The 23,100-nt window shown below is 41.6% G+C and overlaps 1 protein-coding gene across 1 annotated transcript in view; it reads left to right on the forward strand.

The window, feature by feature from the left end:
* The window catches only part of LOC308165121 (excitatory amino acid transporter 2-like), a gene marked incomplete at both ends in the record, with an annotated part of 17,593 nt that extends 7,010 nt beyond the window's left edge, over nt 1–10,583 (forward strand). Inside the window, 9 exons of the mRNA XM_080539229.1 lie at nt 2,649–2,801; nt 3,425–3,675; nt 4,145–4,292; nt 4,980–5,106; nt 5,539–5,772; nt 6,261–6,455; nt 7,296–7,430; nt 8,185–8,419; nt 10,512–10,583. Coding sequence (XP_080395355.1) covers nt 2,649–2,801; nt 3,425–3,675; nt 4,145–4,292; nt 4,980–5,106; nt 5,539–5,772; nt 6,261–6,455; nt 7,296–7,430; nt 8,185–8,419; nt 10,512–10,583 — 1,550 coding nt within the window. The remainder of the gene's footprint in view (nt 1–2,648; nt 2,802–3,424; nt 3,676–4,144; nt 4,293–4,979; nt 5,107–5,538; nt 5,773–6,260; nt 6,456–7,295; nt 7,431–8,184; nt 8,420–10,511) is intronic.
* Nucleotides 10,584–23,100: the final 12,517 nt, after the last annotated feature.

The raw sequence follows: 23,100 nt of genomic DNA on the forward strand, positions 1-23,100 counted from the left end.
TGGCAGTGCTGTGGGGAGCAGAGGAAGTGTATCCCTGGGGGTAGTGGGGGTTTTTTGGGACTGGGCCTAGCCTTGTCTGGCCTCAGCGGGGCAGAGAGAGAGTCACACAGACAGAGCACGGGGGGACAGAGAGCTAGAGTGCAGACAGGGCTGCAGGGGGCACACACACAGACACACACAGACACACACACAGACACACACACACACACAGACGCACACACACGGACACACACACACAGACACACACACACGGACACACACACACACGGACACACACACACACACACACAGACGCACACACAGACATACACGCACACACCACACACAGACACACACGCACACTCCACACACAGACACACACACACACAGACACACACATGTAGAGGTCAGCTCTCTCTCTCTCTGACGCACAGTGTGAGGAAGGGAGGGGTGGCAGGAGGGTAGGTTGGGGTTGTAGCAAGAGATGGGTGGGGGGGGTAGTGTTATTTTCAAGTGATCCAGTGCAATGCAATCGGTGAGATGAGGATGGGACAGGATCGATCAGTTTGACACGCCAGACTGTTTTCGTTATAAGGTCAGAGTCGGCATAACACAAGAGTGTGTCATTATCTTCTTCTGATCTCCCGTTGGCCAAGAGTTGGAAGTGAGAGTCCTATCTATCATATCCTGCAGCCAACTGAATATTGACTAGAAAACCATTACCATTACCGTTAGTGATTCTACTCCGAGCAGTGTGAGAACTGTCTGACGCACTGCCTACTCTCTCTTCAAAGGGATATCAAAGAGTTCCTAATTCTCCGTCGGCTTCTCCCTCACACCATGCTTCTGTTAAATCTCCCCCCACCCACTGGTGCCTAAGCATGCAAGAGGCCATCTCTCACACAATACAGACTATTGAATTAATAACAAGAATCTAGAAGCTATTTAAGGCTTATGGAAGGTCATGATTTATTCACCGCCCCATAGATCCACGTATCATGAATATTCTTCTACACAGTTGCTCATTTGTAATTGATTTGTCTTCTCTCAAAACCTGTCTGTGTGTTGTCACAAAATCCTCTCCAAACAAAATGGATCTATTGTGTGGATCATCTCCCATTCATCAGAGCAATTGCGCGTCATCTCCCTGTCATCAGAATGTCCACGCCCCTTTTTGGGTGATAGAAGCGGAGAAGTTTGAATGGCGGTCAATGGGAATTTCTGGTCTTCGCTACTTTAATCCGATAAAATAAGAAAACCGTAGTGCTTTTTACATATTAGGAGCACAAATCCGATGGCCAGTTAGGCAAACTATTATATAGTGTCGTTGCCGATCAATGATCGACGTCGTTATATAGAGAAAATTAATGAAATAGCGGTTGATTCATCAGATCAGTCATACGTCATCTCCCTGTCATCTGGGATTTGTAGTTCTTCATTTGATCTAGCCTACTAAGGTACTACTTAGTACCTACTAACCCTTCACCCATAACGGCTATCGACTAGTGCTACTGTGCATCATATTTCTATTGTAATCATGGGAGATAAATGTTCAAAGAAGAAACAAAAGCAAACGCTGTTGGGGGGACTGGAGGTGAAGACGTTAGGACCACGGCAAATCAACTGAAGAACTACAAATCCCAGATGACAGGGAGATGACGTATGACTGATCTGATGAATCAACCCCTATTTCATTAATTTTCTCTATATAACGACGTCGATCATTGATCGGCAATGACACTATATAATAGTTTGCCTAACTGGCCATCGGATTTGGGCTCCTAATATCTAAAAAGCACTACGGTTTTCTTATTTTATCGGATTAAAGGAGCAAAGACCAGAAATTCCCATTGACCGCCAGTCAAACTTCTCCGCTTCTATCACCCAAAAAGGGGCGTGGACATTACGGCAGGGGAAAGTACCCGGATGCGTTTCTCTGATGGATGGACCTATCGCTAAGCCACGCCCCCTTTGACAAACAAACAACTCTTCACTGACAGCGACTGACTGACCGACCATGACTGAATGACATTCACTGACTTACAATGGCGGGAGTTGGCAAATTTCTGATTTCTGATTTACCATTTCTTCTAGAAGCTTTTCACCATCAGATATTAGCGAGTTGTTCGTCCGAGTTTTCTGCCTGCCGTGACTTTTGCTGTGATATGATTGGACGATTTCCATTTTGGGGGCGTGGCTTAGCGATCGGTCCGTTGGTCACCTTAGACTCGGGTCTCTCTCCACTCCTTATGAGCCAACCATCATTGTTTTGTTTGTTTCCCCCCTCAAAGTCCTTCTCCTCTTTTCAGTGTCTAACTCAGAGATCTCCCCGTTATATCTCCCTCTCTCTCTCCTCCTACTGCTCTCTCATTTTTACATTTACATTTACATTTTTGGCATTTAGCAGACGCCTTATTCCAAAGCGACTTACAATCAATACATTTGAATACTAAGCATGTGAATCATCAGTCCACCATTCGTAGCAGGAAGAGTAATCCAGCTCAGGCCCGGGGCCATTGATAGAAGGAAAAACCTTCTTCTAAGACCTGTTTTTTTTTTTTTACACTGGAGAAACAGAGAAACTCTCACACTCTGGTCTCACTCTAGCATTGATTCCTCTCCCCCAAAGCCTCTAACTCTGGTACTGCTCTCTCCCTCTCCCTCTACAGGTGTGATTCTGGGAGCTGTCTTTGGATCGTTGCTTCGCTATGCCTCTCCCATCCACCCGGACATCGTCATGGTGATTGCCTTCCCCGGAGACATCTTGATGAGGATGTTGAAGATGCTCATCCTGCCTCTCATCATCTCCAGTTTAATCACAGGTATGCAGAGGACCCGCACGATGAGGACAAGGAACCTCTGTTCAAACACATGACACACTAGTTCTCGTCCACTGTACTGTGTGTTACTCCTTTTAATCGTTATCAGGTGCCACAGTATCAAACATCATCATGCACATGTTTACTACAGGGTTACTACTACAGTAGAATTCAATGCAATACACCTTTATTTATACCTTCAATTAAGGGACTTGAGTCAAATGCTCAAATGCTCTTTACAATGCTAAGCTGCTATTTACACACAACGACCACTAGTTGGCCGCTTGTAAATGAACCTGCTTCCTACACAGAAAAACGGCAAAATAGCTTTATATGAGCTTATTCTGATGTGATTTTGAAAATGTAAGGATACTGGGTGGTAGAACGCACATATCTAGGAAAAGTCATGAAAGGAGGGTCCTGAAATTCGATGGAGTGCAAAGATATAACATGTTTCATGTTACTCACATCGGTCAAATGGCCCCTCGTGGCTGTTCTAGTGTTAATAAGGAAATCCATGCACTTATTCTACACCACGGAATCTATGCCGTCCACATGTTCCACCAGTGAGGGGTGAGGGGTGAGGGGTGGATGCCATGTTTACGGATGCTTGTTTCTGGCTGCAGGTCTGGCTGGTTTGGATGCCAAGTCTAGCGGGCGCCTGGGCACCAGGGCGATGGTGTACTATATGAGCACCACGGTCATCGCCGCCGTGCTGGGAGTCATCCTGGTACTGGTCATCCACCCTGGCAACCCCAAGCTGAAGGACAAACTGGGCGAGGGCCACAAGCACGATGACGTGTCCAGCCTGGACGCCTTCTTTGACCTCATCAGGAACCTGTTCCCTGAGAACCTGGTGCAGGCTTGCTTCCAACAGGTATAGCACACCACCATCTACAGTTCTCACTTACATTACATTTTTGGCATTTAGCAGACACCTTATTCCAAAGCCAATTACAATCAATACATTTGACTAAGCAAATGAATCATCAATCCACTAGTCGTAGCAGGAAGAGTAATCTAGCTCAGGCCAGGGGCCATTGGCAGTCTCAGTGATAGAAGGAAAACTTTTAAATATATAGACACTGGAGAACAGAGAAACAGTACAAGGGGGGCAGTAGAAGTCATAGGGGACACAGTAAAGGGGAAAAGCGGGTGTCTCAGTGCTGGGGGGTAGTAGATGTCTCAGGAGGAGCAGTTAAGGTGTAGCCTGAAGAGATGGGTCTTCAGTCTCCGATGGGTAGAAGATGGGTACAGTTCTCTGAGAATGATACTGACCATACTGGCCATTCTATGGATGTAACACACCCTGTCTACTTTTAATATTCTTTGTTCTCCCCTCTCAGATACAAACGACCACGACGAAGATAGAAGAGAAGGTGGTGGAAGATATCAACGCCACCTCTTTGGACGGCCTGTTGGCCAATATTACCAAGGAACCCGTAATTATCATCAAGAAGACCTTGCAGTTTAAGAGTGGCATGAACGTCTTAGGTACGCTGGCTGATGTTTTAGATCAAGTCTCTCTATTTTTTTTTTATACATTTTGTATTATTATTTCAGGGAGTAAAAGTCTCCTTTTTTATGTCATGTCAATGATTACAATCCAGTTAAACAGATGACAAACTTTTGAAAACATGAAAGCACCCATGGAAGAAATAATTTGCACAGGATCGAATCTTCATTTTGGATGAGTTTGATTTTCAAAGGACCCAAAACCACATATAAACAACCAATAGTCCCCCATTACAACTCATTGGACCCCTGGGTGCCCCTCATACTGCCATATTCACTGTAAACTCATCTTAAATTCCTCATTATTATATGAATCCGATTTTCTTCATATCTTTATCATCTTCATCCCCAACCACATCAGACAGGCCAACACCCTGCCAACATTTAAACAGGCCCTCAAAACCCACCTCTTCAAGCTCGCCTTCACCAGTTAACCTCCTCCCCTTCCCATGTGTCCCCATCACTACCTTAATTAGGCTTCTTTTTATTATTACTACTCAATCTCTTCAGTTTGTAAAGCGTCTTTGAGTGTCTAGAAAAGCGCTATATACGTGTCTAATGTATTATTATTATTATTATTATTATTATTATTATTATCAATCTTCTGTCACACATTTGTTTGAGTCACACTGAGCTCTGATTGGGTGTCCTGGTTGTCTACCGCAGGTCTGATCGGCTTCTTCATCGCCTTCGGCATCTGCATGGGCAAGATGGGAGAGAGGGCCAAGCTCATGCTGGAGTTCTTCAACATCCTCAATGAGATTGTGATGAGGCTCGTTCTCATGATCATGTGGTCAGTGGCACTTTTATAACACATTCTATGTGGATCTACCGTAGCCATCGCGAACGACCTTTAAGACTGCGGTTTCAGTTATCGATTGTATGTGAATGACGGAGCGTTTGTTTGGTATCGGCACGTTGAAGTTAAACCCAAAAACATTTGAAAAGGCTACCGTCTTTCTACTACAGAGCTTAGCACAGTTTCAGGGGCGGCTGTGGCGCAGGAGGTAGAGCCGGCGTCACATGTCGAAGTGTCCTTGGGCAAGACACTGAACCCCAAATTGCCCCCAATGAGCAGGCCGGCGCCTTGCATGGTAGCTTGCTGCCATTAGTGTGTGAATGGGTGTGTAAACGGGTGAATGAGAGGCCATTGTAAAGCGCTTTGGAAGAAGGCGCTTTATAAGTCAGTCCATTTATTGACCAAACCCCTTCCTCTGCCCTTCAGGTACTCTCCCTTCGGTATCGCTTGCTTAATCTGTGGCAAGATCATCTCCATCAAGGACTTGGAGGTGGTTGCTAGGCAGCTGGGGATGTATATGGTAACAGTGATTGTCGGGCTGATCATCCACGGTGCCATCTTCCTGCCTAGCATCTACTTTGCCATCACCAGGAAAAACCCCTTCACCTTCTTCATGGGCATCTTCCAGGCCTGGATCACTGCCCTGGGCACAGCCTCCAGGTAAGAGACTGGGACGTTTGTTTTCACTTGTTTTCACTTGTTTCAAAATGTTTTAATCCAAACGCCAACTGTCGAAAGTTGTTTAACACTAGAACAGCCGTGCCTATTTCACCTACTAGTAGAGCCGCCTTGGGGATCTAATAGACCCCCTTTTTAGAATGTAAATCTGCTACTTACACACAACGACCACTAGTTGGCCATCTTGTTTTTTAGCCTGCCTCCTACACAGAAGAAATGCAAAATAGTAGCTTATACTAGCTTATCCTGGTGTGATTTTGAAAATGTAAGGATACTAGAAAGCACATATCTAGGAAAAGTCATGAAAGGAGGGTCCTGAAATTTGATCAAGTGCAAAGATAGAAATGTTTTTTACTCACACGTACATCACGGCTCTTCTAGTGTTAATGGTTTGTTTCACATGAGCCTTTCATTCGAATATCTCAGCTTAGATACTGTAGTATCTCACACGTCTTTTTTCACTTTGCCAGTGCCGGCACACTGCCTGTCACCTTCAAATGTCTGGAGGAAAACCTGGGCATCGACAAGAGAGTTACCCGTTTCGTGCTTCCCGTGGGTGCCACAATCAACATGGATGGAACAGCCCTCTACGAGGCAGTGGCCGCCATCTTTATCGCTCAGATGAACGGGATCTATCTGGATGCTGGTCAGATAGTCACTGTCAGGTAGGAATATCACAGGAAACACTTTCACATTTTCACATTTCCTCACATATCTATTAAATGATAATTCGATTATATTTAACAAACACTTCATCAATACGTAATATATAAATTTACATTGACATTGACATTTTCGGCATTTAGCAGACACCTTATTCCAAAGCGACTTACAACAAATACATTTGACTAAGTAAGTGAATCATCACTTGGATACCAGCCGTAGCAGGAAAAAGTAATCTATGCTCAAACCAGGGGCCATTGCCATACACATAATGTATGCAGGAACTGAACCAAAAGCCTTAGTGCTGCCAAAAACACACCGAAAAGTCACAATGAATCCATTCCATGAAGTGTCTATACCAATTAGCCTCAAGTGCATTTAAATTGATCGAGACAGTCCTTAACCTCTATATTATTTAATCTGTCTTTGGTTTCTCGTTGTTCAACATCTGACATTATAGCCTCTTGTTCACTCTGCATAATAATGGGATATTCATTCTCACACTCCATGGCTGACGCTGGCCTTCACCAGTTAACCCTCTCCCCCTCCCCTTCCCATGTGTCCCCAGCACTACCTTAATTAGGCCCCTATACTTTCTTTTATTTATTTATTGTTTCTTTTTATTATTACAACTCGATTTTCTCAGTGTGTAAAGCGACTTTGAGTGTCTAGAAATTCATATTTATTATTATGATTATTATGATTATGATTATTATTATGATTATGATTATGATTATGATTATTATTATCACAGATCTAGAACATCAGTATGACTAGGTTCAGCTAGAGCACCGTCGCCATGCTTCGGATCATGCAGTTGATTGAAGGTTTTTCCTCCACAGTCTGACAGCCACTCTGGCCAGTGTGGGTGCGGCCAGTATTCCCAGTGCTGGACTGGTGACCATGCTTCTGATCCTCACTGCGGTCGGGCTGCCAACCCAGGACATCAGTCTGTTGGTTGCTGTCGACTGGCTCCTGTAAGTCTGCATTTTAAATGATTCAATGTGACACGGTCTGGTGAAAAGGTCCGGATGTCGACAATTCTCAAGTCGTGCAAATAATCAAAAAGCTTCCGTTTTTTCCGCATTATACGAAAGTTGAAGTGTTGAAGAGTCTCGATATAACAAAAAACAACAGTTTTAGGATCACTTGGATTCACTGTATAGTCTGCCGGAAGTTACTGGGTCATAAACTTACTGGGTCATGGCTTGAAAACAAACATACCTTTTAGGACCTGTTCAAGGACTGTGTGGTCATCTAATTATGTGTAGTTATGTGTTTTTAGCATGTTGAAGTTCTCTCAGCATGTTGTGATGTGCTAAACATGCAGGTAGAGGTTCATAGCAATGTCTTAGCTCCTACCTAGCTACCAACGCGATGGTAGCAAACGTGATTCAGATTTGAGGGGTACCAACATTCAAATAAGCATATCTTCTTCAACTATTTTCAGATTTCAATGTATGAAACATCATTTGAAAGCTTACAATCTGCACTTTCATAGCCTGGAGGGGAAAAATGACATTGCCCTACTTGGGGACGTTTTCACCAGACCCTGACACAAATTAGGGGCATGTATAACAGATATCAAACACTATTCTGTTCTGTTCCTTCATCCGCCCCCTTATTGTGTCGTCCCAACTGTTTGATGTACCTCCACCCTCCATCCAAACATTTTCCTAACCCTATCCAACACTTTCAAAACCCAACTATAAATCCGTTCTTTAAACGCAGGGATCGATTCAGGACCTCGGTGAACGTAGTCGGCGATTCCTACGGCGCGGGCATCGTGTACCACCTGTCCAAGGTGGAGCTGGATGAGCTGGATGCTGCGCAGGCCAAAACAGAGGACATCGAGATGCTGACCAAGACTCAGTCCTACTACGATGACATGAAGAACCACCACGAAAACAACTCCAACCAGTGCGTCTATGCCGCTCACAATTCTGTCGTAGTAGATGAGTGCAAGGTACAATTAACGCTAACAGACATAGAGACTTGTATATAACCACCTTTCGTCCTCTTGCATGTGCACACTTTTGCACTTTTTCCTTTCCTTTTTCATTCAGCATGTTTCTATCTGCCAATGTAAATACATACACAGTTATTTGGAGAAGGAGATCCGAAAAAGACCCCAAAAATGACATTTTGTGTATATATTTCAATGTGCATTCGCCTGGAATAGCAGCTTTTGTGCCATTTTAAAGAACATACCATCTTGACAAAGATAGTTTTGCTCATCTAAAGACTACACATCTCACGGGAAAGAGCAAGCCATGTTCCACAGTGCAACAGAAGACCGTTTCAATCACCATAATTGATATATAATCGATAAAACGTTGAATGAACAGAAACAAAACAGAAACATTACAATACAGTACTGTAGAGAAAACACAGTGATAGATTTTCTCTGCCTTCATGCCCCCACGCCCCCACCCCAACCCCATCCTCATCTGTTCTCTCTGGACTTCCTGGGGATTGGCTACGAGAGAAAGAGGGAAAGCCATCTAAGCCTGACTAGAAGTCAAGGGAATTACATGATGAGCCCCACCAACCCCCCCCTCCCCAACCCATGCAGGTTTCACCACCACATTTCGGGTTCCAAATCCCATGTCAAATTATAAGGCTTAGCCTACGGTCTTTCTCCCGATCAGCTTCAGAGGCTGTAGTGGATTACTACCCCTGCTGATTTCTTTGGGCTTCGTTTATCAATCGCTGATCAAATTACCCTTTGTTGGGTTTAGGAGAGAACGGTGTATTGGATTCTCTCTGTATCTTCAAAAACGTTTCAATTCCTCTAAGTATCATTTTTAAAGGGGCGGGAATTTAATTTCTCAATTTCCTCAATGCAGAGAAAAACTGTAGAAGTGACTAATTAGCACTGCATATATTCACTGTGCACACCCACCGACTGAGTCATTCTCAATCTGTCCATAGAGATGCAGGCAGGCTTTGCATGTTGACACCAGGTAGCCTATTCTTGCCCGTTGTGAGAAATCTGTCGTGTGAAATCACAAATCGGTAGATGCAAACTAGCTCACGCATATATCTGAAACATTACCACTTTGAGCTCACAGTATGAAAAGATTACAGCCAAGCTGTCTTTGGTTTGGTTGCATGATAATGTATGGGAATTTGAGTCGCTTGTTTTTCTGGCACGCCGAGCCCTGGCTACCAAAGCTTCTACGGATGAACCCATTCATTTATCAAAGGATCAAGGGTGTTGCCTAGCAACACCGAGGCGGCCCTCACACACCAGTGGTCCATCCACATCGATACATCCTGACATATTTAAGTCAGACCGTTTCGAGGTGATTTATAGATAATCTTGGCACAAAGGCTACTATTTTATTGATGTTTTTATTTTCTTCTATGTCTTATGGATGTACATTAACATGAATAACTTATCTAATATTCCTTCCAAAGAAACAAATCATTGTAGAACGCTTTGCAAACATAACTCGTAGAGACTAAAACATAACAATGCACTTATTTTTGTATTGTGGAATGAATCGGTTGTCTGTTTGTATCGTCGTTGCATGACAACGTTGTGTGATTACATGTTGACTGTTCTCAGGTCAGTCAAAAGTCTGTGTTTGTTCTTACGATCACCGTGCTACCCTAAGCATGATCCTCAACGGTTGTCCAGGTCTTCCAGATATCCTCAGAATATCTTTGTATTCTAAATGATATCATTTGAACATATAATGTACTGTACAGTATTTATACAGGAGAGCTGGTTTCTCTGCTTTAAACCATTCAGTGAAGATCATGAAATATGCATCTATCTGTCTGTCTGTCTATCTATCTATTTTATTATCTATCTATCTATCTATATATCTGTCTGTCTCTCTATCTATCTATCTATCTATCTATCTGTCTGTCTCTCTATCTATCTATCTATCTATCTATCTGTCTGTCTGTCTGTCTCTCTATCTCTCTCTCTCTCTCTCTCTCTCTCTCTCTCTATCTATCTATCTATCTATCTATCTATCTATCTATCTATCATTATGCCTGTGCCTTGGACCTGTTGTTTAGATCTTCCTGATAATTGCTTTCAGGTAACCTCGGCCACTAACGGCTCTGCTGCGGAGTGCACGCTTGTTGAGGAGGAACCATGGAAACGTGAATAATGCCAGCACACAGATCCCCAGCTCCTGAGCCCAACAAGCTTTCCTATCTGGTGAAAAAAAGAGTGAACGAAAAAAAAGAGAGTCATGCGAACAGAACTACTAATTTTGTTTTTTTTATATATATAGTTTAGGTTTTTATTTTATTAGTCCCTTTACAGTGTTTCTAACCGTCTATCTGACTGACTGAGAAAACTAATACTAATTCACTTGAGATGATAACAGAAGTATATATTTTGCCTCTTAGAGCACACACGTGTGCTTTGTAGTAAGCACTTGCACAATGGACATCAAGGCTTGGGAGGGTGGAAAGAGAAAAACAAACAAAATTACTGTTCTTAAATTATTCCTCGAAATATAATGCGTTCTGTTTACTACGGGGAGCAGTGCGTCGAAAGCACGGGGGAGGGTCAGAACGAACGTGGGTGAAAAACATGGGAACAACTGTCACTCAGAGTGTGATCGTGTAGTCGTGAGTTTGTCACAGGCAATCCGGGCAGTCTCGCGGGCAGACATCGAGTGGGTAAAGCTTGGGGTAGACTGCAGGAATATCTGTGCTAAACTTCATTACATTACAAGCTTGTCTTTGCCGTCACCGACGACAAAGCGATCGACAGCTGTTGCTCAACCTCTGACCCCTTTTTATCTATCTATATCTCCCCAAGATATATTTTGACCTATCTGAGTGTCTTTGTTACCCAATATTACCCATGATCCCCCAGGGTACATCAGGGTGGTTAAACTGTAGAAATACAAAGCCACAGACCAATAAGGACAGTGGGAGAGATTGAGCCTTTCTCCTACAAGCACGTATTCTATTGAATTATAAAAAGCACAACCCACATAAGAATATGAACCCCCCCCCCCCCCCTATTTCTTAATATTTGTTTTTGTCTACTGTAAGGGAAAGGGACTTTTTCAATGTTGCCATCAGTATGAGGTAATATACTGTAACGGATTTGATTTGTGCGAATGGGTGTGTGTATGGTGTGGGGGTGAGAACAGGACATACCCCCTCCCCCCCCCCCTCCCCGCAGTTACTTATAGGGACCAAACAGGCACAAAGTCAATCAACCTATAGAAGCCTTTGAAATGCCTCCATGACTTCACTGACAGTCACCGATATTGTAATTTCAGCGCACAATATATTCACACATAGCTAACTCAAAGAGCTGTCTCATCACTATTTTCAATTCTCCAAATTGGCAACGATGGAATTGATAAACCATGTCTTTTACACACGATTATTGCAACGCCTCGTGAATGAAAAGTGAAGGTAAACATTGTTATCAGACATCAATCCCCCCAAAAAATCGAAATAAATGCGATAGTGAAGGACCTGTGTATCTTTCCAGACTCTAAATTAATATGAAAAACATGGCACAAATACAACTGTAGTACTTCCTAAAGAACAACTGAGTGGTTACCAGTCAACTACTGTACAGCACAACTGCAGCTATATACTGTATACCGTATTAAAAAAGAGTCGTGTTTATATATCATTTTGACACCTCTCATATCTCATGACATTCTTCTTTTGAGAAACCCAGTTACGGGAAAAATAATATATATTCTTTCAGGCCTCAGCATAAACTACTTAGCAGGGAAAAAAATAGTTCACATAATCTTGAAAATGTTTACCTGTTAATGAGAGCATAATACGGTTCTCAAACAGCCCAATTGAGGCAATTGCCTTTCTATATAGCACAACTTGAATATGAAAGCTTTGACTTTAAACAACATTGACTGTTTACCACCTAATTATTTTTGAAAGAGAAACATTTTTGTATATCTTGCGCCTATATGCTGGAGATAACGTTTCCCTATAGAATTCATAATAAAATGAGCTACTTTTATTACAGATTCTTCTTAGGAAAAAAAAGCACACAACAATTTGCTAAGATCGACATTCCAGGGACTCCTCTTATCTTCATTGGTTTCCCTTCTTACCTCAAAGCACAAACACACATGTCCGCCTGAAGAGAAATTATGCCACAGACAGAACAGTCCCCAACACCCCCCCCCCCGTCCCCATTTTCTGATTTTTTTCTAAAAGGTTTTCATAGGACAACAGTGTCCTTACCACAACTAGTGGCAGAGTGAGGTATTACAACATTTGACATCTCCCACTCTTTTTTTAACCAGCCCCAGAGTGGGCTCTACCTCACAGGTACAAACAACCACAGCCTCTTAACCACCAGAGCTCACGACTGTTCTCACATTACCCTGGATGCTGCAGAAGTGTGTTATTGTCAGCCAGGACGTGGTTATTAGGACCAATCACAAACAAGAGCAGTGAACTGGGCGCCTGAAAATGGCCCTCCCAAACGTGCCAACTATCAGGTTGTAGAATTCTGTCCCTCTCACGGAACCAAATGGTTATAGAGAACTACACACAAACACACGCAAAGTAAGACTACTTGGCTGCTAATCTTTTGAGTGTATGTGACTGCATGACAGATATATTTGTGTGCAGGGGAGAAGTGTGGATGTCATTGCTTTATCAGTGTTGTGTCCTGCTCTCTTGTCTCGTTCAGTTCATATTTTGCTCAACGACAACCTTGCCTTGAAGATGTTATCTACAAACTGTGCAGTCAGTTTGACCATCATGACAATGCTGATTAAAAAAAAATAACACTAGACAACTTAACACACACATTCATAGTGCAGCAGTTCCTTTAGTACCTGAAAACACTTTCTCAGTCAGAAGAACAATGCTTTTGAGCATGCTTTTGAGCATGTAATATCAAAGTGTGCTTTTCTTTCACCACAGCGCACGGTGGTGTTCTGCTGTAAGCTGCATGGACACTGACATTACGAACAAAACACACACACACACACACACACACACACACACACACCACACCACACACGCGACAATTGAAACTGGAAGGTCACCACAACATTCTTACCACAGCACTGAAATCCCAGAGGGCCATCTTTTGAGCTTGTGACCTTCAAGGAAGACGCCCTCCATTAAAGAGAGGATGCAGACCATTGTGTCACCAAAGGGGATTGAGTGTAGACCACTATTATGTTCAAACCCACTGTTTTAGAAGCATGAAGTTAAAAAATGACGATTATTTTTTTTGCATCACTATCTTAAAAAAGCATGATATTTGAAGTGCCTCCTTGCACTTTGTGTATATATTGTAGGTAACAGATATTTTGTTTTTTGTTTTTATTTTGGGGGGGGGGGCGTTGACATGGTAGAACTAGACATTTATTGCTGTGACATTTTTTTTTGTAATCCTCTAGAAAAAAAATATCATCTATGTTCTGAATAAAATTAGATTAGACCAAATGTATAGACGAAACAATGTGTAATAAATTGCTTGTATTTTTTATTTTAAATAGCTGTTAACTAGTTGTCTCACCTAGCTGTCACACATCAATATATAAATATCTTTTTTGTATCTAATGTAAGCGTTTTGAATGTTTGTTCCATGGAGATATAAGTCGTGTGCATTCATTTTCATTGTACATAAATATATATAATTGCTCTGTTCAATGGCAATGCGGAATGTTCCAGAGATTACAATGATTCTGAAGCAAACTGGAAGGAAGGAAGAAATAGGAAAGAAGCAATTAAAGTTTTTGACGGGTGTCCATATGGGGTGATGTGCTGTTTGTGAACGATGGGTCTCACCATGACTAGGTTTGCAGGGGAACAGGAAAAAGTCAAATTTACCCTGTACGTGCAATACTTATAGAATTCTTATGAATTAACAACAGCCAAGCTGTACAGTAAGTTTACATGGTTGTTATCAAATGTTTGGAGTTGCTGCCTGTTACAATTTAGTACAATATAATCTTGAGGTGTTCACACACAGCTGGTAAATTGGCCTTTTTTCCTTTCCTAATTTCCTAAGAAAAAATGTCTGCACACACATACAAATAAGATATATTAAGTAAAGGTTATGCTAAAATGGAAATGGATCGGCACAGTATTCGTAAGATGAGCCAGTATATCTTCAATTCTGTTTTCTACAGAAGTCTCTGTCTTTTTTTGATGAACTCCTCCTGAGTAGAACTGATAACCTATCTCACTCCTGCCCTACCTTTCTATCCCTCTCTTACTTTTCTAGAACTTTCCTCTTTGTAAAGCTGTTGTTGTAATTTTGATGTAAAGGGAGAGAGTATTTGGGGGGAGATAAAATATTAAAGAATAAAGACAAAAAAATACATGAATTCTTTTCTTTACCAGAACTGTGGTATAAAAGTATGTTCATACATATCAATAAGTGTTGTACCTTTGGTGTACATACGATTATGATAACTAATAAATGTTGATTCATAACTAAATTTGGTCTGTTATTTTGTATTTTTTTAGGAACAACAATTTCCTTGACTAACTGTATTTATACAGCTTTATAAAGCGACCGTTTTTACTGTGCACTGACTGAGGCTTACATTTTACACAGTCTCACACACACACACACACACACTGAACATGGTGTGAATTATTTACTGAAGCCTTTCACTGTGGCTCTACTTAACCCATGTGTCTGTGACAGTTGTCCAATTAGGCCTCAGTAATTATGAATACCCTTTCCCATACATCCCCTCAGAGAGCGAAGTAGAAAGTCGAAGAGAGAAATAGAGTGAATTAGTACATTAGCAATGCAAAGAACAGTATATGTATATCAGTATAAGTATATTCTTTCTATATTTTCAGGTTCTTATGTCGTTTTTAATACATTTTAATGAAAATGGTACCGTTAGGTTTGGTGCATATGGATGGATGGCTCCCCTCTGATATACACTTTTCACACCCCACCAGGATCATCCAACACCAATTATGTGTCCCAGCTAACCCCCTGGTACACCCTCCCAGGGTCCCCCTGCACCTCTTTCAGGTGCAGGGACAAATGGCTTGCCATCTGGATCAGACACAGGTCATCTAGCATTATGTGACCTCAACGATTCACCATTAGCCTGCCCATGTATACAGCGACTTCTCTGCTGTCCTTCTCCATTATAGAGCAGGGTCTTCCAAATGCTTTTACAGCCCTTTAGGGATGTTGTATGCATTGTTGTAAGCCTGTGAACACCCATACAATATTTGCGAAGCAGATACTAAGGCCTGGACTACACGTATATGGATATTTTTCTAAATGTATATTTTTTTGTACAATTGGGCCTCTCAACCATACAAACACAGCGTTTTCACTCACATAAACAGAGATTTCTCCAAACTGATAAAAAAGTGAAGAAATAAAAAAATATCCGATTGAGTGGGTCAGTGGTTATGTTAAACGGAGCTGGTGTTGATGCAATCCGTTTTTTGTTTTTGTTTTTTTGTCTGTCTTACATGTAACGATGAATTGAGAATCAAGGACCCCAATTGAAATAAGCCAGTGGCTTTCTTGGGTTTTTATCCTGTTAGTTGACCTTGTATGTAATATGTACTTTCATGTACCTACTCATGCAAATCTTCTAATAAAGTTTTCAATCAATCAATCAATGACGTCAAGCGTCAAGCGTCAAGCCGTTCACACATGCGCATTGAAGCAAAACGGTTGTCAACAGCAACAACCACACAAAATAATCAGTTTTTGTTTTCTTCTTGGTCGCCATAACTTGCTTTTCTGTCTGCTTTGTACTTTTCTTTTCTGTCTGTTCCAAAGAGTTTGGTCTGTTTACGTTTTGAGTCACTGTCGCTGTTTGATTACAACTGACTGCGCATGCCCATAACGTTCTTCTACAGTATTTGACAGATCGTATTCAGTTTTGGTTTTTCGTATGGACAGAGATATTTTTGTGGTGTGGACAGATTTTTTTTTTTTTTAAACGAGGACGAAAATATCATTTAAAAAAAATATCCATATACGTGTAGCCCAGGCCTAAATGTTATCTGGTAGATGGTAATATTCTATCTTGCAAACTGTGTCAGGGCTGCCAAGTTTCACCAAAAGTTTGGAGTGAGATTTTTTGGCGGTGGAGCGACCCAAAACTGTGCACGTTTTGGCAGCGGCGGCCCCTCTCTCCCACCCAATTATTTGTGCTAGTTTCCTGCAATTTTACATGTTGTTCATAATAAACCAGCACAAGAAATGAAAATAATAACTAATAAATAATAACATTTTATAAAACAAGAAAAAAATTCAGACAATATATCATATTTATGAAATCTTAATAAACAAATACAGTAGCCTACAGACTCTAAAAGAAAAATTGGCCCCATCAACAGGACTCAGCCCCTTGGTCAGCAGCAGAAAGACCAGTGGTCATCATCTTATATACAGTGCATTGCTCATAGATGGCTATCATGTTATACAGTACATACCAGGGTTTTTCCTGGGTCAGAATGAGGGCTTGGTGGTTGATTTTGTGCGTTGAGGGACCCCCAATTGTTGTATTTGTATTGTAAATTGTAATTATCAATAATTATTATTATTAATGTACCTGGTTATGTTACAGTAGAGAAACAAAAAACAGTTACCAAAACTGAGTATTTACTAGCTAAGATTGGCAAAAGATTGGCGTGGTGCAACCGAAATTAGTAAACAACTAGTTTGAAACTAACTAGTAACAACTAGGGGTTTAGTAACTACTAAATGCCTGCATTTAGTAATGACTTACGCCATATTGGTGCAACCCAGTCCATAGGCTACCAGATACGATGTTGTAATGTATGCACATATTTTGCTACCACGGTTGCCAGACGGAATTGACAATTGACAATGTCCAGCCCAACCGGTCTAAAAGCTGCTTTTTTTCCCACCCGTCCAGTGTGACCAAAAGTAGCCCAATCTGGCAACACTGCTTGCTATGTTCTTGCAGCTCGCGTGAACACAGGTTCTTCCATCAGCGCTCGCCTGCCGCTTCGATTGCAGACTCAAGTTAACGAGCGTGCAGAAAGATGCCAAGAAACTCATGTCCGGTAGCTTTCTTTCAAGGAATTTTAAAAATAAAAGTCCCGTAAAACAATTGTTATTTCTCGCCGTGAGAAATAGAGATGCGGCGTGAGAGCGTGAGAACTGGTTGAAATGCGTGAGTCTCACGGCGATTGCGTGAGACTTGGCAGCTCTGCTGTGTTTAGGCTACAGTGGATAATTCAACACTTTCTTGCTTTCAGGGTTGACCAGGGGGGAGTTCCATCAACGTTGCTAATGAAATCTGCATTTAATTGAAAAAGACCGGTTTGAATTAACGTTGACTGTGACTTAAGGCGCAAGCCATTCCATTAACGTAGCCAGTCTCGTCAACGTTAACTAGCCAGGCTTGTAAATGTTTGCGCCTGCACGGAGTAGGCTACATAAGCAGCCCAGAACAGGCAATTATCGAAAAGAAGATACTGTGGCGAGTACAGAAGCAAAAACGAGTGCTCTGTTCTTCACATAACGATGAATTGAGAATCAAGGACCCCAATTGAAATAAGCCAGTGGCTTTCTTGGGTTGTTATCCTGTTAGTTGACCTTGTATGTAATATGTACTTTCATGTACCTACTCCTGCAAATCTTCTAATAAAGTTTTCAGTCAGTCAGTCAGTCACTGCTCTGTTCTTCACCCTGCTGATGGAGCTTTATGAAGAATATAAAGAAGTAATCATCAAAAAGGCCAATACTGTCGCAATTAACAAGGCGAGGGAGATGGCTTGGCAAAAAAAATGCTGACAGATTAAATGCGTAAATTATACTAGCCTAAATTGTTTTATTTTCATTTAATAAATGAACATTTACTACTGTGGCTATATTATCAGTAGGATAGATAATATCAGTTGTAGGCTATGTTTAAAATGATGGTGTGTAGGCTAACTTACGTGAATTGACATAACTACAATGCATTTACTGTTTATTAGCCTAATTCAGTGAGGCATTTGAAGTCTTTCTGACCTATATCCTAGCCTAGTAATCATTAGTAGTAACCATGTTCTTCTAGCATTGTAACTGCCAGTAGCCCCTAGTTTTGGCATAGATTACTATTTGGTATGATTACTGATGGATAGACAATTCACTTCCTTAGACAAATGTATTTGTTGTAAGTCGCTTTGGATAAAGGTGTACATTTAGCGATTTTTTTTTACATTTATGTAAAATGTACTCTTCCTCAAAAGGTATCTGTCTCTCAGTGATACAAATGGTAGACCTATATCTTTCAGTGAGTTTCAAGTGTATTGCAAGAGTTTCAAGTGTAACCTGTATAAACTGTATGTGAAGTGTGTAACCTGTATAAACATGTGAAGTGTGTAACCTGTATAAACTGTATGTGAAGTGTGTAACCTGTATAAGGCTGCAAGATCCCCCAACTGAAGATGTTGAAGGCTTACCTGAGCCTACAGTACCAGTCAAATGTTTGGCCACACTTCCCCATTCAGTATGTTTGAGCAGTCCTTATTTTGTTCCTTATTTTGTTTTACCTGCAGTGTTTTCTATTTTTCTATTGGAGATGGCCCCAGTACGTCTAACGCCGTTGATGAGGAGACCATTTCTGCAGTCACAGAATTTCAACAGCTGTAGCCTACCGTTGTTTATTACCATTGATATCATGTCTCGATATCATTCATTACTCAGTGCCTTTTGGGTTTCACAATTTCTTAGAGTTCAATATAAAGTAAGTTTGTATGCTGCTGAGGACCTCAACCTATCTGCCTGTCAGCAGGCTGTTAATTGCTGCACGCCATTGCATCTTAATGTCACATCATATGTACTCAACGCTTGTGCTTGACACTGTCTTTTTGATTTCAATCACTTGACATTTGGAAGACGCCGAGGAGAGTGTGTTTGCGTATGTGTTTGTGTGTGCCTGGAATAGTATGTGTGCGTGGGTAGCTACGTGTGTGTGTGTGTGTGTGTGTGTGTGTGTGCCATCTCATCAGGGTAGCCGTTGATGCCTCGGAGGTTGATGCCAAGTGGCAGCACCGATGCAGAAGGAATGACGTGTGGAATGAACGTTCCCGGATTCAGCCCACATGGTGAAGGAGCCAGGATTAACCGGCATCCGGTTATAGATTTTCTCTCCTCGATGAAGAACATTGGTTTGAGGGCACCGTATGTGGTTGGCATGCAAAATAGCAGGACATGGAAGAGAATGGGATACAAGCAACTATGACTTGTGAGTGAGAGTGACACTGCAGTTCCTCTGCTACCTCTATCCAACTAAGTGTTTGAGAGTGATGGAAAACAAAAGCTCATTCCATTTCCATATCAGAGAGTGTGAGAATCATAAAGATAGAAGTACAAAGTCACAAAGGGGGGTATTCACCACACCTTAGAAGCCCATGTAACCGTGGGAACATCCAGAAAGCTCCTCAGCAACTGAATCTGCAAATTTTTTGCTCCAGTTTTTCACGAGTTGAAGTCAAAGACCTATGACTTTTTCTATGTACACAAATGGCCTATTTCTCTCAATTTGTGTTCACAAATGTGTTTAAATCTGTATTAGTGAGCACCTCTCCTTTCCCGAGATAATCCAACCACCTGACAGGTGTGGCATATCCAGATGCTGATTAGACAGCATGATTATCGCACAGGTGTGCCTTAGGCTGGTCATAATAAAAGGCCACTAAAAAAAAAAAATCTTCAGTTTTATCACACAGCACAATGCCACAGATGTCGCAAGTTTTGAGGGAGTATCAACTTGAGTTGAGGTGTTCAGATGCCTGGTCCTCTGTGGCTCCGTCGGTAGAGCATGGCGCTCTGATTGTAGGTTAAAAATCCTGCTGGGATCATATGTTTAAATATGTATAGCCTACAGCCACTAAGTAAGTGGCTTTGAATAAAAGCATCAGCTACATGGCATATGTATATAATGCCTGACTTAAGTGCAGGACTTAACCTCTTCTTATCCACCTCATTTTTCTGGTTTTCTGCTCGAAATGACATGCCCACAGTGAATATAGAATATCTCCACAATCACAAGGGCCTTCATAATTATCTTGTTATCAAATTAAAGCTAACACCTGTGGGGTGGCTGTAGAAGTGTCAGAATCAAAATCTATGTTACTGTGTCAGAGTAAATAGAGCTAGAACATTATAAAACATCTGCAGTTTTTTCTCTTTGCAGATAGTGACATGAGTAAGAAGAAGGCTGCCGCACTTCTTCTATATCGCCGGCGTAGACAGCATCGGAGGCAGTGGGTGCACCCACTAAATAAACAGAGGCAACAACAGGGAGCCTTCCATCATTTGGTGGCAGAGCTAGCTTTGGACGAGGAAAGGCACCGCAAATATTTCAGGATGTCTGCGGTGCAAATGGAGGCCCTTCTCTGTGTGGTGGGACCTGACCTGACGAGGCTGATAACTAATTACAGACAGCCTATTGAGGCCAAGCAGAGGCTGGCGATAACATTGAGGTGAGTCATACTATGAATGGTATAGTTCATACTATGAATGAATTCAGGAAAATAAGTTACTTAATGTGGTTTATTTATTCATTTATTAATTAAATGTAAAACAAAAAAATAAATGTCGAATATGCACATATTACATATTACATATTACAGATTACATATATACACATAGGCTGCTTTTGTGCAGTATCGATGTACAGAATCCGGACCAATATGTACACAGTATGCAGTATGCACAGTTTTGTGTTGGACCAATGTTATTTTATTTCAAATATAAGCTCATTCAGAAAATTATCATAAACACCCAGCCCTGGGACTTTTATGGCCCTAAGCAAGATTTTTTATAAAAGCAACAAACTTGCCCATAACAAGGTCTATAAGTAAACACAATGACAAAAGTACACCAATAAAAACAAAAAGTTATTTGACAAATAAATACCAATGAACAATCAATGAGTGCAAAATATTCCAAATAAATAAAGTGAATACTATAAAATTGTTAACTGTTAACTACAAAACACCAGGTTAAATATCTCATTCAGAAATATTTGTCTTATTATTTTCAAAAAAATATTTACATAGGTGTTATAAAGTCCACCTCATCTGCATAGCTTGGGTGGTGGGCGGGGGGAGGGGGAGGGGGAGGACCCTGATTGTGGGGATTGTATTGCTGGTGGTAGTTCTCCCAGGAAGGCATGGGTTGTTGGTACGCCAGCTGCTCCCTGTGTGCTGGCCTGGCAGCAGTGTTGTAATTGATGTGTGGCTGCTCCTGGAGATTGCGCAGCTCAACCAGGAGCTTTATTATCCCTATTTGGGCCCGTGTCTGGAATTGAGGGTTGAGACCCTCCATCACAGGCACTTGACTAAGTAGAAAATGTTCAGCTCCCTGTTGTTGCCTCTGTTTATTTAGTGGGTGCACCCACTGCCTCCGATGCTGTCTACGCCGGCGATATAGAAGAAGTGCGGCAGCCTTCTTCTTACTCATGTCACTATCTGTAAAGAGAAAAAACAGCAACATTAGTGGTATTTCAGTCATTTTGAACACAAGTTTCGTGTACCACCACAGAAGTTGGTGGATTCTAAAATGTACCTGCCACTTATTTTTGACCAATTACCGGTAGATTTTTTTACAATACAAAAGAACTGTCAAACTATGGTTGGTTACCTGACATGGGGCTGGTATGAAAATGATGACAACGCTAGCTAGCTAACATTAATGAAGTGTCGAGTATAAACACAAATAAAACGTTAGCAAAAAAAAAAAAGTTACTATTAACTAGCTAGCTAGCAAAAAAGCTCGCTATCATTACATAAAAGCATATCGACGTTAACGTTGCTACTCACCCATTTTCGTTTGTCTCCTTTCGTTGATGAGATGTTAAGTGACCGTTATTCTAGAACGAACTGTACTAGATACGAACATCACCATCAGCCAGCCACTACACTTATATAGCCCACAGCTAGACAGATGCGTATGCGCATGTCCAAGACGGCGCCGTCCATGGTAGCTGTGGTACTGTGGAGTGTTGTTTGGTGTGTCTGTATGTCTGGATTCGTGTTCTGTGACATCTCTTATGCAAGAGAAGAACTCGTATGTCTCAGGGATTCCACCCCCTTGGACATTTTTCCTATTTTTCTCACCCGATCTACGTACGTGCTGGATTTCCTGATCAGAGGAACCGCAATCTTCACCCAGGCTGCGGTTGGCAGTGCACCGCTCAGACTCTCAAATACCCGGCGAGTTACGTGCCCTTTTAATTATTTACTATTCAGCCAATATGTCCAATGTTTGTCTTATTTATAGGCCTATGATTATTTGAATGAGATTAATTTGTACTACTGTATATTTATGATGATTAATTGAGATGCATGATCAGTTGTGGAAGTTGAGTCCTAGGGGCGAATAGCTAGATGTTGGACTGTCTCCGTCCTCCGAATCTATGTCTGCCTGATCATCGCCCATAATAATAAAGTGGCTTTTATAATACACCTTTCTGGCTGTGTGTTTTGTGCGCTCCCTCTCCTGACATTTTACCAATACCCCTAAATCAGGGGACCCACATATTTTATCACAATATGTCCAGTTGTATCTTGTAGAAATTGTAGTAGTGGTGGTCTAGTGGATAGTGAGTTGGACTTGTGATCGGAAGGTTGTGAGTTCAAATCCCGCCTGAAACCACACCACTACTAGTGTGCCCTTGAGTAAGGCACTTAGCCCTCAGTTAC

Source organism: Nansenia antarctica (assembly GCF_963989245.1).
Source record: "Nansenia antarctica genome assembly, chromosome: 9".
NCBI lineage: Eukaryota > Metazoa > Chordata > Actinopteri > Argentiniformes > Microstomatidae > Nansenia > Nansenia antarctica.